The sequence below is a fragment of the Sus scrofa genome, chromosome 5, assembly GCF_000003025.6.
Source record: "Sus scrofa isolate TJ Tabasco breed Duroc chromosome 5, Sscrofa11.1, whole genome shotgun sequence".
Taxonomy (NCBI): Eukaryota; Metazoa; Chordata; class Mammalia; order Artiodactyla; family Suidae; genus Sus; species Sus scrofa.
The window spans coordinates 16,634,919-16,659,199 of NC_010447.5; the positions used below are offsets into that span (position 1 = coordinate 16,634,919).

General features: G+C 40.1%; 1 protein-coding gene across 1 annotated transcript in view; it reads left to right on the forward strand.

Moving 5' to 3' along the window:
• ATF1 (activating transcription factor 1) overlaps nt 1-24,281 on the forward strand; it is a 62,262-nt gene that overhangs the window by 15,789 nt on the left and 22,192 nt on the right. Inside the window, 2 exon segments of the mRNA XM_021091659.1 lie at nt 19,407-19,526; nt 22,121-22,221. Of these exon segments, the coding sequence (XP_020947318.1) occupies nt 19,407-19,526; nt 22,121-22,221 (221 nt within the window).

Below are 24,281 nucleotides of genomic sequence, written 5' to 3' on the forward strand. Positions count from 1 at the left end.
TCATATGGTTTTTATTCTTCAGTTTGTTAATGTGGTGATGGATTTGCGGATATTGAAGAACCCTTGCATCCCTTGGATAAATCCCACTTGATCATGATGTACAATCCTTTTAATGTATTGTTGGATGCGGTTTGCTAGTATTTTGTTGAGGATTTTTGCATCAATGTTCATCAGTGATATTGGCCTGTAGTTTTCTTTTTTTGTGGAGTCTTTGTCTGGTTTTGGTACCAGGGTGACGGTGGCCTCATAGAATGAATTTGGGAGTATCCCTTCTTCTGCAGTTTTTTGAAATAGTTTCAGAAGGAGAGGTGTTAGCTCTTCTCTAAATGTTTGATAGAATTTGCCTGTGAAGCCATCTGGTCCTGGACTTTTGTTTGTTGGAAGTTTTTTAATCAGAGTTTCAATTTCAGCTCTTGTGATTGGCCCATTCAACTTTTCTGTTTCATCTTGGTTTAGTCTTGGAAGATTGTACTTTTCTAAGAATTTGTCCATTTCTTCTAGGTTTTCCATTTTATTGGCATATAGTTGCATATAGTAGTCTCTTATGATCCTTTGTATTTCTGTGGTGAACTTTGTTACTTCTCCTTTTTCATTTCTAATTTTATTGATTTGAGTCCTCTCTTTTTTGCTTGATAAGTCTGGCTAGGGGTTTATCAATTTTGTTGATCTTTTCAAAGAACCAGCTTTTCGTTTCATTGATCTTTTCTATGGTTTTCTTTGTTTCTATTTCATTGATTTCTGCTCTGATCTTTATGATTTCTTTCCTTCTACTAACTTTAGGTCTTGTCTGTTCTTCTCGCTCAAGCTGCTTTAGATGTAAAGTTAGCTTGTTTATTTGGGCTTTTTCTTGTTTCCTGAGGTGGGCTTGTATTGCTATAAACTTTCCTCTTAGAATGTCTTTTGCTGCATCCCATAGGTTTTGGAGTGTCATATCTTCGTTGTCATTTGCTGCTAGGTATTTTTTAATTTCCTCTTTGATTTCTTCAGTGATCCATTGGTTGTTTAGTAGCATGTTGTTGAGTCTCCATGTGTTTGTGTTTTTTGCAGTTTTTTTCTTGTTGTTGATTTCCAGTTGTATAGCATTGTGGTCGGAAAAGATGCTTGATATGATTTTGATTTGCTTAAAGTTACTGAGGTTGGATTTGTAGCCCAGGATATGGTCAATCTTAGAGAATGTTCCATGTGCACTTGAGAAGAATGTGTATTCTGTTGCTTTTGGATGAAATGTCCTATAAATATCTATTAAGTCTATCTGGTTTAATGCTTCATTCAGGGCCTGTGTTTCCTTATTGATTTTCTGTCTGGTTGATCTGTCCATTGCTGTAAGTGGGGTGTTAAAGTCCCCCACTATGATTGTGTTATTGTCAATTTCTCCTTTTAAGGTTGTTAGCAGTTGCCTTATATGTTGTGGTGAACCTGTGTTGGGTGCGTCGATATTTAAAATTGTTATAACATCTTGGATTGATCCTTTGATCATTATGTAATGTCCTTCTTTGTCCCTGAAAATATTCTTCATTTTAAAGTCTATTTTGTCTGATGTGAGTATTGCTACTCCAGCTTTCTTTTGATCCCCGTTTGCATGAAATATTTTCTTCCATCCTCTCACTTTGAATTTGTATGTGTCCCTAGAAGTGAAGTGGGTCTCTTGAAGACAGCATACATATGGGTCTTGTTTTTGTATCCATTCAGCCAGTCTATGTCTTTTGGTTGGGGCGTTTAGTCCATTCACATTTAAGGTAATTATTGATATGTGTGTTCTTATTGCCATTTTATTAATTACTTTGGATTTGTTTTTGCTGCTCTTTTTCCTTTCCTTCTTCTTTTGTTCTTTTCTGCCTGTAGAAGTTCCTTTAGTATTTGTTGTAAGGCTGGTTTAGTGTTGCTGAATTCTCTCAGCTTTTGCTTATCTGTGAAGGTTTTGATTTCTCCTTCAAATCTGAAGGAGAGCCTTGCTGGGTAGAGTAATCTTGGTTGGAGGTTTTTTCCTTTTATCACGTTGAGTATATCATGCCACTCCCTTCTGGCCTGCAGAGTTTCTGTTGAAAAATCTGCCTATAGCCTTATCGGGGTTCCCTTGTATGTTTTCGTTTCTTTTCCCTAGCTGCTTTCAAGATTTTCTCTTTGTCTTTAATTTTGGTCAGTTTGATTAGTATGTGTGTTGGGGTATTCCTCCTTGGGTTTATTTTGTTTGGTATTCGTTGTGCTTCCTGGATTTGAGTGAGTGGTTCCTTTCCCATGTGAGGGAAGTTTTTGGCTATTATCTCTTGGAATATTTTTTCTATCTCCTTCTCTCTCTTCTCCTTCTGGCACCCCTATAATATGGATGTTGGTGCGTTTCACATTGTCCCAGAGTTCTCTGAGACTCTCTTCATTTCTTTTCAATCTTTTTTCTCTTTTCTATTCTGCGTCCATAATTTCCACTAATCTGTCCTCCACCTCGCTTATTTGTTCTTCTGCCTCCTGTATTCTGTTGTTAGCTGCTTCTAGTGAATTTTTTATTTCAGTTAAGTTATCCATCTTTGCCTTCAGTTTATTTCCAATGTCTTGTAATATCTTCAGCATCAACAGTCTAAAGTCTTTCCTGGAGGCTGAGAATCTCCTCATGGCTTAGCTGTTTTTCTGGGGTTTTTTCTTTCTCCCTCATCTGAGTTATAGTTCTCTGTCTTTTCATTTTTATAGGTTTTTGGTGTGGTGACCTTCTTACAGATAATAGAGTTGTAGCCTCTCTTACTTCTGATGTCTGTCCCCCTGTGGCTGCAGTCAGTATTGGGGCTTGGTGTAGGCTTCCTGATGGGAGGGGCTGATGCCTGCCCCCTGGTAGGAGGAGCTGATTCTAATCCCTCTGATGGGTGGGGCTTAGTCTCTGGATGGGATTAGAGGCAGCTCTGTGCCTGAGGGGTCTTTAGGTAGCCTGTTTACTGAGGGGTGGGGCTGTGATCCCACCTGGGTTGTTTGCCCTGGGGCTTCCCAGCGCTGGCTGACTTGGATGGGGCCAGATTTTCCCAAAATGGCCCCCTCCAGAGAAAGGCACTGCTGCTGAATATTCCGGAGAGCTTTGCTTTCAACGTCCTTCCCTCATGACAAGCCACATTCACCCCTGTTTTCCCAGGATGTCCTCCAAGAACTGTGGTCAGGTTTGACCCAGATTCCCTTGGAGACTTTGCTTTGCCCTGGGACCCAGTGCACGTGAAAGTCTGTGTGTGCCTTTTAAGAATGGGGTCTCCGTTTCCCCCAGTCCCGTGGAGCTCCTGTGCACAAGCCCCACTGGCCTTCAATGCCAGGTGCTCCAGGGGCTCTTTCTCCCAGTGCCAGATCCCCACACTTTGATGTGTGGCTCAGAACTCTCACTCCTGTAGGTGAGTCTCTGTGAACCAGTTAGTTTTCAGTCTGTGGAACTTCCCACCCAGGAGGTATGGGGTTGTTTATATCACGAAATCGCCCCTCCTACCTCTTGATGTGCCCTCCTCTTTTTCTTCTGGAGTAGGGTATCTTTTTTAAGGTTTCTGGTCCATTTTGGTGAAGTGTGCTCAGCCTTTAGTTGTGAATTTTGTTGTTTTTAGGAGAGAAGTTGAGCTCCAGTCCTTCTAGTCCATCTTATTCCCCTCCTCCCAAATGAATTTTCGATTTTGCTGTTTAAAGTGGCCTCTAAGCATAGTGCTAAAGTGTTTAAGAAAACAAGAAGGATGTGCTAAGTTTCACTGAGGTAAGATTTGTAGGGCACTTGACTGTATGTTCAGTGTTAATGAATTAATGATACTATATTTCAGACCACTGCAATGAAGTTAATATTGCAGTAAAGCAAGTCACACGTTTTTCTGGTTTCCCACTGTATAAAATCTATCTTTATACTGTATATAGTCTATTAAATATACAATAACGTTCTGCCTAAACAAGGTACATACTTTAATTTAAAGATGCTTTATTGGGGTTCCCTTGTGGCTCAGTGGCTTGAAGATCCAGTATTGTCACTGTTGTGGCTTGGGTCACTGCTATAGTGCAGGTTTAGTCCCTAGCCTGGGAACTTCTACATACCATGGGCAAGGCCAAAAACAACAAACAAACCCCAAAACTTTATTGGGGTTTGTTTGTTGTTTTGTGTGTGTGTGTGTGTGTGTGTGTCTTTTTTGCCTTTTCTAGGGCTGCACCCCACGGCATATGGAGGTTCCCAGGCTAGGAGTCTAATCGGAGCTGTAGCTGCCAAGCCTATGCCAGAGCCACAGCAACTTGGGAGCCAAGCCATGTCTGCAACCTACACCACAGCTGAGAACAACGCTGGATTCTTAACCCACTGAGCAAGGGCAGGGATCGAACCCGCATGGTTCCTAGTTGGATTTGTTAACCACTGAGCCATGATGGGAACTCCCCAAAACTTTATTGTTAAAAAGTGCTAACTATCAGAAGTTCCCTTGTGGTGCAGTAGGTTAAGGATCCTGTAATGCTGCAGCTTTGGTACAGGCTGTACCTGTGGTGCAGGTTTGATCCTTGGCCCAGGAACTTTCACATGCTGCAGGTGCGGACAAAACAAACAAAAAAAAGAAGTGCTAACCATTATCTGAGCCTTCAGCAAGTAATAGCAACAAAGATCAATTATCACATCACTAGAACAAATATAATAATAATGAAAAAGTTTTAAATGTTGTGATAAATTACTAAAAGTTTAAATATTGTGATAATTACTAAAATATTGCAGGACATGAAGTGAGCAAATGCTGTTGGGGAAAATGGTTGCCACAAACCTTCAATTTGTAAAAAATGCTGTGTCTGCAAAGCACAAAAAAGTGAAGCACAATAAAACAAAGTATGCCAGTATTAAATAAGGTGTCTTTAAACAGAAACACACTTAAAATAAGGTTATATATTGACAAGTTGATGAAAATGTGCCCAGAGGTTTGCAGAACCTAACTCTGTATTCCTAGGAGCAGTGGTTCAGTATTTGCTAACTCAGTATACGTGGCAGCTTCATAGAACATAACCACAAATAATAAGAATTGATTGTACTTTGCAGCATGGAGTTCACTGACAGCCTGGACGTGAACTATTTTTAGTGTAAGTGGGAATAAAAATCTAATTGGATCCAAGAGAACATGGGGAAAAAAAGGGGGAGAGAAAATGAATAGACTCATTGACAACAAAATGAATAGGCAGCTTCATCAAGGATTTTTGCTGCAAAGGGATCTCAAAGTTGGTGGAGGCAGGTTTATAGGTGATGGAAATTTTACTTTTATTTGAACAAAATTTAAAAAATTTTTTTGTGTTCTGTTTTGGCTGCCTGTGGCATATGGCGTTCCTGAGCCAGGGATGAGATCCAGGGTGCAGTTGCAACCTAAGCTGCAGCTGTGGCAACACCAGATCCTTAACCCACTGTGCTGGGCCAGGGATTGAACCTGTGTCCCAGAACTTCCAAGAGGCCGCTGAGCTGATCATGTTGTGCCACAGCGGGAACTCCTGAAGATTTATTTTTATTATTACTTTTTATGATGGGGAGGAATCAACAGCCTGTTCGTATTACCATGGGAATTATATAGTGAAAGGGGATAATCTGATGATACAGGACAGAAAGGACAATCCTGGATGATGTCCTTGAGGAGGGGAATGATGAGAATTAGTGTAAAAGGAAAAATTTTATATGAGCATAGGTACATCATTAGTGATAAGAAAGTAAATAAGGTTACGTGGGTATATTGGGGATGAGATACTCTAAGTTTTTTCTTGATAATTTCTTTTAAAGTCAAATAAAATGCTTTGAGAAGACAGTGAGGAAGAAGAAACTATGAAATAGTTTGGTAGGGCAGTAGCAAACATAAACGGACTAGGGCTATGTAGTAGGTTTGTTGGAGAGCATAAACAGTCCACTTGAGTTTACTGATCATGAACTTAACGTGAGACCATTAAGTTCAGTTGTGTGTTTTTCTCCTGTCAGACTCAGGTGCTTGCATTCAGGTTACAGCCACATAATATGTGAGTTAACAGGTTGCTGTTTAGCAGAGAGAGACTACAGTGAAGCAAGAAAAGACAAGGACGTTGAAGGTGTATGGGATACAGCGATGATGATGGTGAACTGTGAAATTTCAGCTGTATAAAGAAGAAAGTGGGGACTTGATGAGGTCAAGGGCAGGGAATAGATAGTAGACTGAATGGATTGTGGGTTCCCGTGGAGTCCAACAATTGTTGGGAGTCCAAATAGTAGAGGTAGTGAGTTGGAAGTAGATGGTACTCAGAGAGAGGGATGCTTGAATTTGAGATTATGGAAGTGTGCATTTATGGTCATGATGAGGTTTAAGTAAGTGTTCTGAAGTGGTACTGCTTCTCCAGTGAGATTCTGGAAATAATGTAGGGGGGTTGGGCTTGCCAACTGGCATTTCATGGGCAGGGGCCTGAGATGCTAAATGTCTTTCACTGAGCAGGATATTCTTGCACATGGAAGAATTTTTCTGCTCAGAATTCCTGTTGGGAAACCCTGTAGGGTATGACAGTGGGAGTGGGTGGCTGAGGAGGGTTAAAGACAGGAGAGGAATCAAAAATAGAGGTCCAGGCATGGCATGATACTGGATGTTGTATACTGAAATCACCACAGATTATATTAGGAATAGTATCGAAGAGAATAGAGTGATCATAGGGCTCAAGTCTTAAAGAAACGAGAGGACATGACTGCCACAAGGATAGGCTGCTGCTATGAGCCTCAAAGTTGGGAGTTTTCAGGTAGAACTTTGAAGGGACAGTGGCGTGGAAGTACCAAAGGAAGCACCTACCGTGCCTGTAGGCTTGTGGCACAAGGACTGTAAGCGCAGTGTTCTCCAGAGAGCAGAGGTTCAATTACGGCAGGAGAGTGAAGAGGAGGGACTCAATACTTGACGAGTCTTGTTTGAGACCTGTTCTGACTCCTGGTTTTGTCACTTAGTAACTCTGGAACATTGACAAGCACTTGACTTATTTAGACTTGATGTTCAGCATGTAGAAATTAAGGGCATTAGACCTGATGATCTCTAAGGTCTTTTCCAGCTCATAACTTTCAGTAATTCTTATACTGTGGAGAAATTTGTTTTCTTTAACCATGTGTGAATGGGGAAAAACACCAATGATAGTAGCAGCTAATATTAAATATTCACTGTCTACCAAGTGTATTTCTAAGCATTTCACATGTTTTAATGCCTTCAAACCTCTATATTAACCTACTGTGCTTTCGTAATCCCCATTTTAGAGGTCACACAACTAGTAAGGCTAGGGACATAATTTGAATTCTACCAGTTTGACATCTCTCACAGGTTTCCTAAGAAGCAAATGGTGTGATGGACATTAGCATGCCAGAGGCTTATTAGGAAGTCCTAATACCTACCTGTGGATTAGGGATTACCACCTGTGGAAGGGACAGAAAGGAATAGAAGGAAGCAGGTTTGGGTAGAGAGAAAAATTGGACTGTGATTCAATCTCAGTTGAAGGCCTCAACTGACCCCATGGGGAGCTCTGAAGCTGAGACAGTTCTTTACAATTAGGGTAGAGGGCCAGCCAGGCCTTTATATTCCTGCATGCACCAGGCACTGGATCTTCACTGACCTGGGAAGGGGTACCTCAGGCAAGGCGACTCTCATCAGCAATTCCTAGAAGGGCTGACAATTGAACATGTTTAGCAGCTGTCCTCCTGCAGCTGGGGAGTTTGTTTTTTTTCTGTAGATAGCTTCATATGTGCCATATATTAGGTTCTAGATATAAGTGATATCATATGGTATCTTTCTCTTTCTCACTTATTTCACTTAGTATGAGAATCTACTTCCATCCATGTTGCTGCAAATGGCATTATTTTGTTCTTTTTATGGCTGAGTAGTATTCCATTGTGTCCATATACCACATCTTCTTCATTCATTCATCTGTTCGTGGACATTTAGGCTATTGTGAATATAGTGCTACAGTGAACATAAGGGTGCAAGTATCTTTTTCAGTGAAAGTTGTGTCCAGATATATGCCCAGCAGTGGGATTGCTGGGTCATATGGTAGTTCTACATTTAGTTTTCTGAGGTACCTCCATACTATTTTCAGTAGTGGCTGTACCAGTTTACATTCCCACCAACAGTGAAGGAGGGTAGCCTTTTCTCCACACCCTCTCCATTTGTGATTTATTGACTTATTAATGATGGCCATTCTGTGTGAGGTGGTACTTCATTGTAGTTTTGATCTGCATTTCTCTGATAATCAGTGATGTTGAGCTTTTTTTTTTTTTTTTTTTTTTTTTTTTGGCTTTTTGCCTTTTCCATGGCCGCTCCTGCAGCATATGGAGTTTCCCAGGCTAGGGGTTGAATTGGAGCTGTAGCCGCCGGCCTACACCGGAGCCACAGCAACTCGGGATCCGAGCTGTGTCTTTGACCTACACCACAGCTCACGGCAATGCCAGATCCTTAACCCACTGAGCAAGGCCAGGGATCGAACCCGCAACCTCATGGTTCCTAGTTGGATTTGTTAACCACTGAGCCACGACGGGAACTCCATGTTGAGCATTTTTTCATGTACCTGTTGGCCATCTGTATATCTTCTTTGGAGAAACGTCTATTTGGGCCTTACGCCTGTGTTTTTTTTTTTTTTTTGTCTTTTTGTCTTTTTGCCATTTCTTGGGCCGCTCTCACGGCATGTGGAAGTTCCCAGGCTAGGGGTCTAATCAGAGCTGAAGCCGCTGGCCTACACCAGGGCCACAGCAATGCGGGATCCGAGCCACGTCTGCAACCTACACCACAGTTCACAGCAACGCCGGGTCGTTAACCCACTGAGCAAGGGCAGGGATGGAACCCACAACCTCATGGTTCCCAGTCGGATTTGTTAACCACTGCGCCATGACGGGAACTCCCATGCCTGTTTTTTAATTGGGTTGTTGGCTTTTTTGTTGTTGAGTTGTGTAAGTTATTTGTGTATTTTAGAGATTAAGCCCTTGTCAGTTGCATCATTTGAAACTATTTTCTCCCATTCCATAGGTTGTCTGTTTTTTTGTTTTTTTTTTTTTTAATGGATTCCTTTGCTGTGCAGAAGCTTGTAAGTTTGATTAGGTCTCATTTGTTTATTTTTGTTTTTATTTCTATTGCCTTGGGAGACTGACCTAAGGAAACATTTGTATGGTTAATGTCAGAGAATGTTTTGCCTATATTCTCCTCTAGGAGTTTTATGGTGTCTTGTCTTATGTTTAAGTCTTTAAACCATTTCAAGTTTATTTTTGTGCATGGCATGAGGGTGTGTTCTAGTTTTATTGATTTACATGCAGCTGTCCAGTTTTCCCAGTATCACTTGCTAAAGAGACTGTATTTTTCCCATTTTATATTCTTGCTTCTGTTGAAGGCATAGACATTGATCATAGATGTCTGGGTTTATTTCTGGGTTCTCTATTCTTTTTTTTTTTTTTTTTTTTTTTTTTTTTTGGTTTTTAGGGTCACAGCCATGGTGGCATATGGAGGTTCCCAGGCGAGGGGTCCAATTGGAGCTACAGCTGCCGGCCTACACCACAGCCACAGCAACATAGGATCCGAGCCATGTCTATGACGTACACCACGGCTCATGGCAACACCAGATCCTTAACCCACTGAGCAAGGCCAGGGATCAAACCCACAACTTTTAATGGTTCCTAAGTTGGATTTGTTTCCATTATGCCATGATGCGAACTCTTGGGCTCTCTATTCTGTTCCATTGGTCTATGTGTCTGTTTTTGTACCAGTACCACACTGTCTTGATTACTGTAGCTCTGTAATATCTGAAGTCCGGGAGAGTTATGTCTTCGGTTTTTTATTTTCCTCAGGATTGATTTGGCAATTTTGGATTTTTTATGTTTCCATATAAATTTTTAGATTGTTCTAGTCATGAAAAATGTCTTGGGTAATTTGATGGCCTTGTACTGAATCTGTAGATTGCTTTGGGTAGTATGGCCATTTTAACAATATTAATTCTTCTAATCTAGGAGCATGGAATATCTTTCCATTTCTTTGAATCCTCTTTAATTTCCTTAATTAATGTTTTATGGTTCTCAGCATATAAGTCTTTCACCTCCTTGTTCAGGTTTATTTTAGGTATTTAATTTTTTAGGGGTGAGATTTTATTTTTTTATTATTATTATTTTTTTTGTCTTTTTGCCTTTTCTAGGGTCACTCCTGTGGCATATGGAGGTTCCCAGGCTAGGGGTCCTATTGGAGCTGTAGCCTCAGGCCTACGTCACAGCCATAGCAACACGGGAACCGAGCTACATCTGCAACCCACACCACAGCTCACAACAACGCCGGATCCTTAACCCACTGAGCAAGGCCAGGGATCAAACCCACAACTTTTAATGGTTCCTAAGTTGGATTTGTTTCCATTATGCCATGATGCGAACTCTTGGGCTCTCTATTCTGTTCCATTGGTCTATGTGTCTGTTTTTGTACCAGTACCACACTGTCTTGATTACTGTAGCTCTGTAATATCTGAAGTCCGGGAGAGTTATGTCTTCGGTTTTTTATTTTCCTCAGGATTGATTTGGCAATTTTGGATTTTTTATGTTTCCATATAAATTTTTAGATTGTTCTAGTCATGAAAAATGTCTTGGGTAATTTGATGGCCTTGTACTGAATCTGTAGATTGCTTTGGGTAGTATGGCCATTTTAACAATATTAATTCTTCTAATCTAGGAGCATGGAATATCTTTCCATTTCTTTGAATCCTCTTTAATTTCCTTAATTAATGTTTTATGGTTCTCAGCATATAAGTCTTTCACCTCCTTGTTCAGGTTTATTTTAGGTATTTAATTTTTTAGGGGTGAGATTTTATTTTTTTATTATTATTATTTTTTTTGTCTTTTTGCCTTTTCTAGGGTCACTCCTGTGGCATATGGAGGTTCCCAGGCTAGGGGTCCTATTGGAGCTGTAGCCTCAGGCCTACGTCACAGCCATAGCAACACGGGAACCGAGCTACATCTGCAACCCACACCACAGCTCACAACAACGCCGGATCCTTAACCCACTGAGCAAGGCCAGGGATTGAACCTGCAACCTCATGGTTCCCAGTTAGATTCGTTAACCACTGAGCCACAATGGGAACTCCAGGAGTGTGATTTTAAAAGTTATTTTTATGTTTTCTAATATTTCATTGTTAATATACAGAAATGCAACTGATTTCTGAGTGTTAATCTTGTATCCTGCTACTTTGCTGATTGGGTAGTTTTTATTTGGAGTCCTTAGAGTTTTCTATATATAATATCATGCCATCTGCATATAGTGACATTTTTACCTCTTTTCTAATTTGGATACCTTTTTTTCTTTTAAATTTAAATCTGATTGTTGTGGCTAGGACTTCTAATATGATGAGGATGTTGAATAGAAGTAGTGTGTGTGGGCATCTTTGTCTTGTTCCAGATTTTAGCAGGAAGGCTTTTAGCTTTTCTGTGTTGAGTATTTTATTGGCTGTGGGTTTGTCATAAACAGCTTTTATTATGTTAAGATATGTTCACTCTATACCCACTTTGGTAAAAGTTTTTATCATGAAAGGATGCTGGATTTTATCAAATGCTTTTTCTGTATCCATTGATTAATCATGTGGTTTTCGACTTTTCTTCTTTGTTGAAGTGGTATGTTGCATTGTTGATTTGTGATGTTGAACCATCCTTGTGAACTTTTGATGAAGCCCACTTGGTCACTGTGTATGACCTTTTTTGTGTGTTGTTGGATTCTGTTTGCTAGATTTTTTTTTTTTCCTTCACTTTTTAGGGTTGCGCCTGTGGCATATGGATGTTTCCTGGCTAGGGACTGAATCGGAGCTGCAGCTGCTGGCCTACAGCAACGCCAGATCTGAGCCACATCTGTGACCTACACCATAGCTAACAGCAACACCTGATCTTTAACTTACTGAGTGAGGCCAGGGATTGAACACTCTTAGTCAGGTTCATTACCGCTGAGGCACAATGGGAATTCTGTTTGCTGAAGTTTTCTTGAGAATTTTTGCGTCTGTGTTTATCAAAGACATTGGCTTGTAATTTTCTTTTTTGGTAGTATCTTTGTCTGGTTTTGGTATTAGGGTGATGGCGGCTTCATAGAATGTTTTTGGGAATGTTCCTTCTTCAGTCTTTTGGACAGGTTTAATAAGGAGGATTGGTGTAAGTTGTTTGTGTGTTTGGTAGAATTGCCTGTGAAGCCATCTGGTCCTTGACTTTTGTTTGTAGGAGTTTTTTAAACTGCATATTCAATTTCATCTCCAGTGATTGGTCTGTTCAAATGATGTATTTCTTCTTGAGTCAGTTTTGGAGGGCTGTATGTTTCTAGAAAGTTGTCCATTTCCAGATTCAATTTTTTGAGGAACCTCTATACTGTTCTCCTTAGTGGTTGCACCAGCTTACATTTCCACCAGCAGTGCGTGAGTGTTCCCCTGTCCTCACATCCTCACTAACACATTATTTGTTGTCAAAAATTTGATGACAGCCATTCTGACAAATGGGAGGTGGTATCTCATTGTGGTTTTGATTTGCATTTCTTCAAAGATTAATGATGTTGAGCATCTTTTCATGTGTCCATTAGTCATCTGTATGTCCTTTTTGGGAAAACGTCTATTCTGGTGTTCTGCCCACTTAAAAGTTTGAATTGTTTGGGTTTTTTGGTATTGGGTTATATAGGTTCTTTCTATATTTTGGATATTAATTCCTTAATGGATATATCATTTGCAAATATCTTCTCCCAATTCATTAGGTTGCCTTTTTGTCTTGATGGTGTTTTTCACTGTGCAAAAGCATTTACATTTGATGTAGTACCATTTGTTTATTTTTCTATGTATAGTATCATGTCATCTGCAAACACTTTTCTTTCTTTTCCAATTTGGATTCCTTTTCTTTACTTTTTTTTCTCTAGTTGCCATGGCTAGGACTTCCAAAACTAAGTTGAATAAAAGTGAGAGTGGATCCTTATCTTGTTCCTCATCTTAGTGGAAATTCTTTCAGCTTTTCAGCATTGAGAATGATGTTAGCTGTAGGTTTGTCATATATGGCCTATTTTTTATTTTTATTTTATTATTTATTATTATTATTGTTTATTTTTTTGTCTTTTTGCCATTTCTTGGGCCGCTCCCGTGGCATATGGAGGTTCCCAGACTAGGGGTCCAATCAGAGCTGTAGCCGCTGGCCTACGCCAGAGCCACAGCAATGCAGGATCCGAGCCGCGTCTGCAACCTACACCACAGCTCATGGCAACGCCAGGTCCTTAACCCACTGAGCAAGGGCAGGGATCGAACCCGCAACCTCATGGTTCCTAGTCAGATTCGTTAACCACTGAGTCACCACGGGAACTCCTGGCCTATTTTTTATATTGAGGTAAGTGCCCTTTGTGCTCACTTTCTGGAGGTGGGTTTTTTTGCTTTTTAGGGCTGCACTGCCCTAAACCAAAAAAAAAAAAAAAAAAAAATTTCCCAGGTTAGGGGTGGAATTGGAGCTGCAGCTGCTGGCCAATGCCACAGCCACAGCAACTCCAGATCGGAGCCACATCTGTGACCTACCTATGCTGCAGCTTGTGGCAACTTCAGATCCTTAACCCACTGAGTGAGGCCAGGGGTTGAACCCACATGCTCATGGATACTAGTCTGGTTCTAAGCCAACTGAGCCATAGCAGGAACTCTGTGGATGTTGGATTTTGTCAAAAGCTTTTTCTGCCTCTATTGAGATGATCATATGTTATTTGTCAGTTTCTTCACGTGGTGTATCACACTGATTGATTTGTGGATATTGAAGAATCCTTGCATCCCTGGGATAAATCTCACTTGATCATGGTGTATGATACTTTTAATGTATTGTTGGATTTGGTTTGCTGGTATTTTGTTGAGTTTTACATCTATGTCTGTCAGTGATATTGGGCTATAATTTGGGCGGGGGGCATCTTTGGTTTTGCCATGAGGCGGGTAATGGCCTCTTAGAATGAGTTTGGGAGTATTGGTTCCTCTGAAAAATTTTGGAACAGTTTCAGAAGGATGTTAATGCTTCTGTAAATGTTTGATAGTATTCAGCTGTGAAGGCATCTTTTTTTTGGTCTCTCAGCAGTATATGGAGTTCCAGGGCAGGGGATCAGATCCGGGCTGCAGCTGTGGCAGAACTGGATCCTTAACTCACTCCGCTGGGCTGGAATCAATCTTGCATCCCAGCACTCCATAGATGCCACTGATCTCGTTGTGCCACAGTGGGAACTCCCAGTCCTTCACTTTTGTTTGCTGGAAATTTTAAAATCAGTTTGAATTTCAATACTTGTGATTGGTATGTTCATATTGTCTGTTTTTTCATGGTTCACTATTGGAAGACTGTACCTTTCTAATAACTTGTCCATTTCTTCTAGGTTGTCCATTTTATTGGCATATAGATGCTGTAGTAGTTTCTTATGATCCTTTGTATTTCTGTGATGTCCATTGTAGCTTCTCCTTTTTCATTTAAAAAAATTTTTTTTTTTTTTTGCCTTTTCTAGGGCCGCTCCAGTGGCATATGGAGGTTCCCAGGCTAGGGGTCTAATCAGAGCAGTAGCCGCTGGCCTACCAGAGCCACAGCAACGTGGGATCTGAGCCGCATCTGCAATCTATACCACAGCTCACAGCAATGCTGAATCGCTAACCCACTGAGCAAGGCCAGGGATTGAACCCGCCACCTCATGGTTCCTAGTTGGATTCGTTAACCACTGCGCCACGACAGGAAATCTTCCTTTTTCATTTCTGATTTTATTGATTTGAGCCCTCTCACTTTTCTTCTTGATGCGTCTGTCTAAGGGTTTATTAATTTTGTTGAGGCATAAATTAGGAGTCTGGGATTAAAACATACACATTACTCTTTATAAAATAGATAACCAACAAGTACCTACTGTATAGCACAAGGAACTATTTATTGTTCTGTAATAACCTATACGGGGTTTGACCCAGATTCCTATGGAGACTTTGCTTTGCCCTGGGACCCAGTGCACGTGAAAGTCTGTGTGCGCCTTTTAAGAAAGGGGTCTCCGTTTCCCCCAGTCCCGTGGAGCTCCTGTGCACAAGCCCCACTGGCCTTCAATGCCAGGTGCTCCAGGGGCTCTTTCTCCCAGTGCCAGATCCCCACACTTGAAAGTTTGATGCGGGGCTCAGAACTCTCACTCCTGTAGGTGAGTCTCTGTGATCAGTTAGTTTCCAGTCTGTGGGGCTTCCCACCTGGGAGGTATGGGTTTGCTTATATCACGAAATCGCCCTTCCTACCTCTTGATGTGGCCTCCTCTTTGTCTTCTGGAGTAGGATATCTTTTTGAAGGTTTCCGGTCCATTTGGTTGAAGATTGCTCAGCCTTTAGTTGTGAATTTTGTTGTTTTTAGGACAGAAGTTGAGCTCCAGTCCTTCTATTCTGCCATCTTAATCCCACCCTCTGTAATAACCTATATGGGGAAAAAAATCTGAAAAAGAATGAATATATGTATATGTATACTTGAATCACTTTGCTGTACACCTGAAACACAACATTGTATAGCAGCTGTGCTCCAGTAGGTGTAAAAATTATAAAAATTCTATTTACAAAGGAGGAAGCTGGTCCTGGGAGGTTAAGTAATTTGTTCAGCATCACAGTGCAAATGATTGCCTTCAGCTGAAAATCAGCCAAAGCCTGCCTCACTCCAAAGTCTGTGTGCCTTTCTGGAGTTAGAACATTCAAACTCTGATAAATAGAGGTCTCTTTCCCATGCCACTCGATTAACTCCCTACCCTCCCTCATCCACGTGTTTACCGACCTGGGATCTGCTAATTAGGGAGCTAAGGAGTACGCTAATTTTTGCCCAGTCACTTGCATATTTTTAGTTTTCTGAGGAACCTCCATACTGTCCTCCATAGTGGTTGCATCAGTTTACATTCCCACTGACAATGTAGGAGGGTTCCCTTCTCTCTGCACCCCCTTCCAGCATTCATTATTTGTACATTCATCAATGGTGGCCATTCTGACCAGCGTGAGGTGGTACCTCATTGTGGTTTTGATTTTCATTTCTCTAATAATTAGTGAAGTTGAGCATCTTTTCATGTGCCTACTGGTCATTGTCTTCTTTGGAGAAATGTCTCTTTAGGTCTTCGGCCTAGTTTTCAATTGGGTTGTTTTTGTCATTGTTGAGTTTATGAGTTGTTTGAATATTTTGGAGATTAAGCCCTTGTTGATTGCATTGTTTGCAACTATTTTCTCCCATTCTGTAGGTGGTCTTGTCTTTTTTTTTTTTTTTTTTTTTTAATGGTTTCCTTTGCCGTTCAAAAGCTTGTAACTTTGATTAGGTCCCATTCATTTATTTTTGTTTTTACCCCTATTGCCCTAGGAGCCTGACCTAATAGAACACTGGTACAATTCACGTCAGAGAATGTTTGCCTTATCTTTTCTTCTAGGAGTTTTATGGTGTCATTCATGTCTTATGTTTAAGTCTTTCAGCTGTTTCGAGTTTATTTTTGTGCATGGTGTGAGGGTGGTCACTTGTATAAGAGTGAGCTCAACCACCCTGTGGAGTGAGAGGAAATCAGAGAACCTTGATCCCGCAGCTACCGATTTAATCAGAGCAGCTCCAAAAAAATTCCTTTTCTACATTTAACATCTCCTAAGAGATAGTTCTGAGGAGTAACTAGCTGGTTACTAGCAAGTTCTACAGCTGTAACATCTAGAAATGGATTGTTTACTAGCTGGTTCTACAGCTGTAACATCTAGAAATGGATTGTTTACTAGCTGGTTCTACAGCTATAACATCTAGAAATGGATTGTTTACTAGCTGGTTCTACAGCTGTAATATCTAGAAATGCTCTGTTCAATATGGTAGCCACAAGTGGATATTTTGATTTTAATGTGAATTACTTACAGTTAAATGAAATTTAAAAACCAGTCCCTCACTCATACAAGCCACATTTCATTTTTTGCTTTTCTTCTCCCCCCCCCCCCCCCCCCCCACTTTTTAGGGTTGCATCTGTGGCATATGGAAGTTCCCAGGCTAGAGGTTCATTTGGAGCTACGGCTATCAGCCTACACCACAGCAACACAGCATCCAAGCCGTGTCTGTGACCTGTACCACAGCTCACAGCAATGCCAAATCCTTAACCCACTGAGTGAGGCGAGGGATTGAACTCGCAGCTTCGTGGTTTCTTGTTGGATTTGTTTCCGCTGCACTGCAGCGGGAACTCCACATTTCACGTATCTGATGTGACTACCATATTGGACAGTGCAGATCTAGAAGATTTCTGTCACTGCAGAAAGCTCTGTTAGTGATGAAAAGTAGCAGGTGGAGGCCATCATCTTTGTCTCAGCCTTGGGTTAAAATTGGAGGTGGCAGCAGCTCCTTTTCGTTTTTTGAGAAAGATCTCAGGATTTAGATTGTTATGTTTGAGCGGCAGTGGGAGGAACCAGGCTTTGGGACCCTGAATAACGAGCATTTTTGTGAGGTTAGAACAGTGACCTTAAGGGGAAGTAACAGCTATTAACTAAAACAAAATCTGGTGCTGTTTTTCCCTTTCTACTTGCCAGATGCATAGTCTGCATAAAATCACAAGGATTGCCAGAAACTCTGGAGGAATGATTGCTTTTATCCTTTTAGAAATGTAAATTAACCCCATCACACGCTCTCATCATTAGTTGAGTGATTGCTTTAGTTAGAAGAGTAAGTGGATGTCTGAGTGTAAGGGTAACTCTGCAGCTAGACTCTTAGGATGTATGAATTCTGTTTATTTCTACTCAGTGATTTCTGTATCCCCATATCGGGTACTGTTAAAGAGAAACAGAGCCAGACCCTTACTTGTTAATGGCAGCAAGACAGATTTCATTCAGACTAATGCAGTATGGAAGCTAAACTCTGCTGAAACGAAAGGTTGGTCCCTTTTTAAACGCTGGGGTGTGCTCCAGGCAAAGTCCTGCGGATGGTAGGTGGAGAGGTTGGTCAGTGTGATTAAGCCGCCTGTGTTCGTTAATTGGTGCTTAGCAAAGTTAGGCCACCACGGAGACTAGGAGACAAGGCTCTATCCTTCCTGATGATCACATTTCAGAGGGATGACTCCCAGGTCCTTGAGAAAGACGTTTCTGGGTTCTAGAAGATTTGTATCTCAGAGGTCAGAGAAAGGATTTACGGTTGCAAGTTTTCTAAAGTAAATGCTCTAAGAAAAGTGAAGTTAGAGGCCTGTATGGTTTTGGGTTTTGGGTAGAACAAACAATTATTTTGGCAACATTGAGCTTTCTGGGGCAGGCATTTTAAGGAGACCGGGTCATCCTAGAGCTGACGGAAGCTGTGCTAGAGTTTGGTCATGTCTCTTGCTGTGTGGGAGGGAGGTTGGATAGAGTAGTTTGTGCTGAGAGTTTGCAGTGCTCAGAACCTGGGTAGCGTTTTATATACAATTAGACTGACATTTAGTCCTATCTTGGGAACAGGATTAATCCTTCAATGAGAAGGAATAAGGCATTGTTTTGGAAACCTGCTGCAAACAAAAAAAAAAAAAAGAGGAGAGCAGTCGAGAAGGTGATTTTTCAGGACTCGAAGCAGCTTTAGATTTTATTTTGTGATTTTAATGGTATGAACCAGGGTAATCTAGAAGAAGTAGATCTGAAAATATCTGAGAAAGCTTCTTGGAAGAGGAAGACTGGAGCTGAGTCTTGAAGGATTTGGGGTGGGCTTTTCTTAGTTTAGTATTTTATTGTGGTATTTCCATGAAACCCTATCTGATTTCCACAGCAATCATTTCAAGCAAATGATAAATTATAACTTATTTTTCTTTAAAAATACTGATAGCTCACTTTTGACTCTTGATTTCATGGTTTTCAACAAGATCTCTTCAGAATAACATGTTCTAAAGACCCATCTTAGGGTTTTTTTTTTTTTTTTTTGTCTTTTTAGGGCTGCACCCACGGCATAATGAGGTTCCCAGGCTAGGGGTCTAATCGGAGCTGTAGCCGCTGGCCTATGCCAGAGCCACAGCCACAGCAACTCTGGATCCAAGCCGCGTCTTCGACCTACACCACAGCTCATGGCAATACCAGATCCTTAACCCACTGAGCAAGGCCAGGGATCGAACCCGCAACCTCATGGTTCCTAGTCAGATTCGTTTCCGCTGCACTATGACGGGAACTCCGACCCATCATGTTTTTACATCATTATTTCTTCTGCCCCAAATGCCTTCCAACCCTATCCCTCATACACACCTTCAAGGAATTGTACATCCTTCAAGACTCAGCTGAAGCAGCCCCCTTTCTTTGCTCCCACAGTACAGTACTACTTTTCTGCTTATATTGTAGCTCTTACTGTTTGTTGTAGTTTGTACTCTCCACCCCTAGTGCAGTCTCTTGCCCATAGAAGATACCTAATGTGTGATTGATAGATGTGGTTAAGTATAATAAGCTCTGAAATGCATTTTCCAGTACTAAGTACTCAGCTATCTTACGTGCACTGGTATAATATGTATTATGTTAATTGAATTTTTATTTGTTCTTAGATGTCATTAAGAGGATCTGCGCCAGTGACAATTGTACCTCTTCCTGGAGAGCAAGTACAGGTTCAGGGGGTCATCCAGACAGCTCAGTCTTCTGTAATTCACCCACCACACGTGCAAACGGTACAGAAATCAAAGACTTAGTGGTTGAGAGAGGGGGCTTTTGAACCCTGAGTCTTTGGACACACTGAAATTGCTGTGTTATAATATGATAAGCCAAGCTAATAAAGTTGTCTTAGAAATTAGACTATAGAACAAATGAGGCAAATAGAAAAGTTTTAGAACTTCTAGTTTCATGTACATATTACCCAATGAAAATAGAAGGTAATTTTGGAGGAAGTTATTGCTTAGAATTAAAGGAAATGAAAGATTTACTGAAGGGAAAAGGACTTTTTTATCCAAGTGGTATCCTTCATGAAAAAGAGAATTCTGAAGAAAGGGTGTTGACTTGAGCATCTTAGCAAAGTAATAAAGTACCTACTTTATGCTTTATTGTGGTCAAATAAAAGAGTTCGTTCTTAGTAAAGTTCTTACTTATATCTTTCTTCATATTAACACCTGACAACAAGTAGGAAGGAAAGAGCCATCTTGCGTTCCCTCTCTTTCTACTCTTCCTATTTTACCTTCTGACTTCTGTGAGTCTTAGAATGCCTATGGTCATCTGAGAAGCAGCTATCCTGGAAGAAAGCTGTATAACTCATTTTTTCCTCTTGAATGTATAGTGTCCGGTAGTGTTGTCAGCTCTAGAATTGCATCTTTTGTTTTTTTTGTTTTTTGTTTTTTGTTTTTTTCCTATGCCTGGGGCATGTGGAAGTTCCTGGGCCAGGGACTGAACCCATGCCACAGCAGCAACCTGAGCTGCTGCAGTGACAACGCTAGATCCTTACCCTGCTGTGCCACCAGGGAACTCCTCTAGAGCTGCATCTGTTTTTTGTTGTTGTTGTTTTCCTATTTGAAGGGTGACTGCTGCATGGATTTTTGAGTCTTTATATGAAGATATTACTCTTATTTGCTAGTGCTGTCAAAGAGAAACACTTGATCTTAGTTATAAATAATCTCTTAGTTTTAGAAATTATTTTCTTGAGTTCATTGCAAGGCTTTGGAGTAAATTTAGGGACAAATGGTGAAAACAACTCAAGATTTAGAATAGAAATGGTATATCTGTGATGCTTGAGGAAACATGAAAGTGACAGATCTTCCTTAATTATTACTTTATTATTTGTTACTGTAATATTTCTTACTTATTGCAGATTGTAACCAGTTTTTTTTTTGTTTTTTTTTTTTTTTTTCCTATCAAAAGATAAGGATTTAAGGAGTTCCTTGGTGGCTTAGCTGGTTAAGGATCCAGTGTTGTCACTATTGTGGCTCGGGTCATTTCTGTGGCATGGGTTTGATCCTTGGCCTGGGAACTTTCTGCATTCTGCAAGTGCAGCCAAAAAAATATTAAAAAGTAGTCGTACACTAGAACTTGTTTTTGAAGGACATTATAGAATGTAAAACAAGCTTCTCTAGAGATTGTAAGATTTGAAGTCTAAATAGTTTAGGGGAAAGCTTTCTGTAGATAGTAAGTAATGTAGAGAATTTATTTGTGTCCTCCTAGAAGCCAGTTTTGTTTAGTAAAATGAAGATGAAGTCAGGTGTCACAATGCAACTTTGGGCAAAAGTTGGGAAATTTAATACATTTTAAAAATTGAAAAAACTTGTTTCCTCAATTTATGATATTGTTAACACTTGCATATGGTTATTGTATCAACTAGTTTTAAAAGGCTTATTATTAATAACAATTAACATTTAATATGTGCTTGCCATATGCCATGCACTAAGTGCTTTACACATACTAACTCATTTAACTGTGAAGTGAGATCAGGCTAATTATTACAGGTTTTTCATTTGCCCATGTTTGTACTTGCCTCTTCCAATGAGCTCTGCTTTGCTGAATTGAATGGTTGTTCTGAGTCCTTGTTTTACTTCACCTGTTGGCAGCATTGGACAGGGTCGATCATTTTTTCTCACTGTCTTTGCTACTTTTCTTTTCCAAGGACACCTTGCTCATTGGGTATTCCTTCTGCCTCACCGGTGGCTTGTTCTTGGTCTCATTTGCTGATTTCTCTCCTTCTTCCCAACCTCTCAACACTAGAGTATTCCTATATTTTGTCCTATATTTTCCCCCTTACTGAGCTCATTCAGTCTTATGGCTTTAAGGACTATCTAAAGAGCTGTGGCTTCCAATTTATATGTCTAGCCCAAACCTCTTCCCTGGCTCATAGGCTTGTATATTCAGCAGTCTCCTCAATGTAGTTATCTCATAATTAGATATTGGTTGGGTATCTAATAGCATTTCAGAGTTAGCAGGTCCAAAATCCAAATCAGATGGCCCTTAATGATAAAAACAAAACAAAACAAAACTAAGTAGTGTGCATCAGTATAGAGACTGATTTTCACAATTCTAGTGAAGTAGTATTGCTTTATTTTGGGGACAGACTTCCTTCTTAGTTCTGAGCTGGCTATGTTTTATATGTTCCTTTACTTAGCTGGTCTCCTGAAGTAAACTTTCTCCTTTCCCTTTTCTTTCTTTCTTTCCTTTAGTCCTTAGATTTAATGACATATGAATTTGGGGGGGCCAGAAGACAGATCATTTTTTTCTCAAAGTAAAAATTCAATTGAATTCTTTTTTTACCTGTTTTGTTCATCATAGTAAAACCAGTTCTATTCTTCAGGTGTCCTCTTTATCAGAAAGTGAGGAGTCTCAGGACTCATCTGACAGCATAGGCTCCTCACAGAAAACCCACGGAATCCTAGCACGGCGCCCATCTTACAGGTAAGTCCTCACATCAGACCCTGCATGCGTTACAGTATATCAAATGAGTTTGAACGGTGCTGTGCAAAGCAGATTCTATAAGGAAGGAGCATGTGTTTGTATAGGAAGGGAAGCATGGAAAGTATTAAGAGAGATTCAAGCCACATTATGAAGGGCCCAAGTTGCTATGCTGAAGAAGAATTTAGTTACCTTCTGGCAAGGTGTTAGATTTCCATATTTACTTGTAGATGGTTAACTTTAATAGTAACATGAAAGAAGGACTGTCGATTTTAAGGATTGAACTACTTTGTGTTTCCTTTCCTAGCTTTGGGCCTCTGTCTCTCCCTTGTGTCTGTGACCCTGTGCTGAAACACACTCTTCTAGATTCTGCACACACTTTAGGCCTCATTTCCTCCTGGAAGCCTTCTCTGTTTACTTTCTCTTCAGCTTTGCAAGACCAGTTTAGGTCTTTCTTCTGCAGCATCCATTTACTGACCTGTTATAGTACTTACCCTGTTAGAATCCAGTTTTTTTAAGAGCATGGCCTGTGCATTATTATTTTTTGTGATCCCAGGGCCTAGCAAAAGTAACCGTATGAGAACAGATGTTCAGTATTTACTTGTTGAATGAATGGAGAGCTGGAAGTACAACTAACAAAGCTTTTGAAATAATCTGGGTGATTTCATATAGGCAGTGGGTTATCTTTGGCATGGGTTGATTTGAGACACTTTTGTGTTTGAAATGACCAGACCTGGTGACTTGATAGTAGGAGGAAAGGGAGACAGAAAATTGATAATGTTATCTTTGAAACACATAAACAAGCACAGTAAGATTTTAGATGTATAGAGACTTTTTGTATAGGGTATAGTATTCCTGCCTGATGGAGTAAGTAGGAAAGTCTTCATAAAAGATGTGATTTGGTTCATCACCAGTCTGATAAATTTTGTGAGCTAGGAGCAGGGAGGGGTTTTGTAAGTTAGGAAAAGCGCTCTTAGGCTGAGGGGACAGCGTAATAAAAGATAGATTGTATGATATGAAAGAGGTTGGCCTATTCTGGGGATTGGGATCCTTAAGATACAGGGAGGAAGAGGAAGTTTAGTAAGAAAAGTAAGCAGGAGCCAGATTACCTACTGAATAAACAGTTAATGAACAAGACAAAATTTTGACAGTGAATTGCTGGGGGAGCTGAAAAGTAAGCCCACTAAAATGAGCTCAACTCTGAAACTATAAAAGGCTGAAAGAAGTAATTCATTATTTTTAGCAAGTAGCAGCAGATACAATAAACAGAATTAAATCCATAAACAACTTTAGATAATAAAATTGCCAGGGACTTTAAGTATAATCATAAATTTATTAAAGACATAAGGAATCAAAACCCTAATGTTAGGATAAAAGATTGGTGAACTTAAAAAAAAATAACTGAGCCAAACTTCTAGAAGTGAGAAATATAATTGCTGTAAGTCTATTGAGGGATTTTAAAATAACTTTTGTAGCAGAATAGCTATAACTGGAAAGAGATTGGGGAACTGGAAGATGGAACTCTGAGTAAATTACCTAGAATGGAGCACAGAAAGATTAAGAGACACAGAAGATAGAATTAGAAGGTCTAAGACATGAGTTTCTCAGCCTTAGAAAACAAGGTCCCAAACAAGATAAATTAATACAAACCTACATCTAGATATATTTTATGAAGCAAAATTGGAGAACACCAAAGATAAGATCTTAAAAGCCTCTGAAGAGAAAAGACAGATTACCTAGAGTAGAATGACTGTTATGCTGACAACAGATTTTGGTAGTACTACCAAAGGTAGTATTTGAAGACAGTGGATTAAAGACTTGGAAACAACCTGTATGTCCATTGATTGATGAAGGGATAAAAAAGATGTGGTGTGTATATACCCAAACACAGTGGAATACTACTCAGCCATAAAAAAGAACAAAATAATGCCGCTTACAACAGCATGGATGGACCTAGATATTATCATACTAAGCAAAGTAAGTGAGAAAGAGACAAATACCATATGATTATCACTTATACATGAAAGCTAAAATATACAAATGAACTTATTTAATGAAATGAA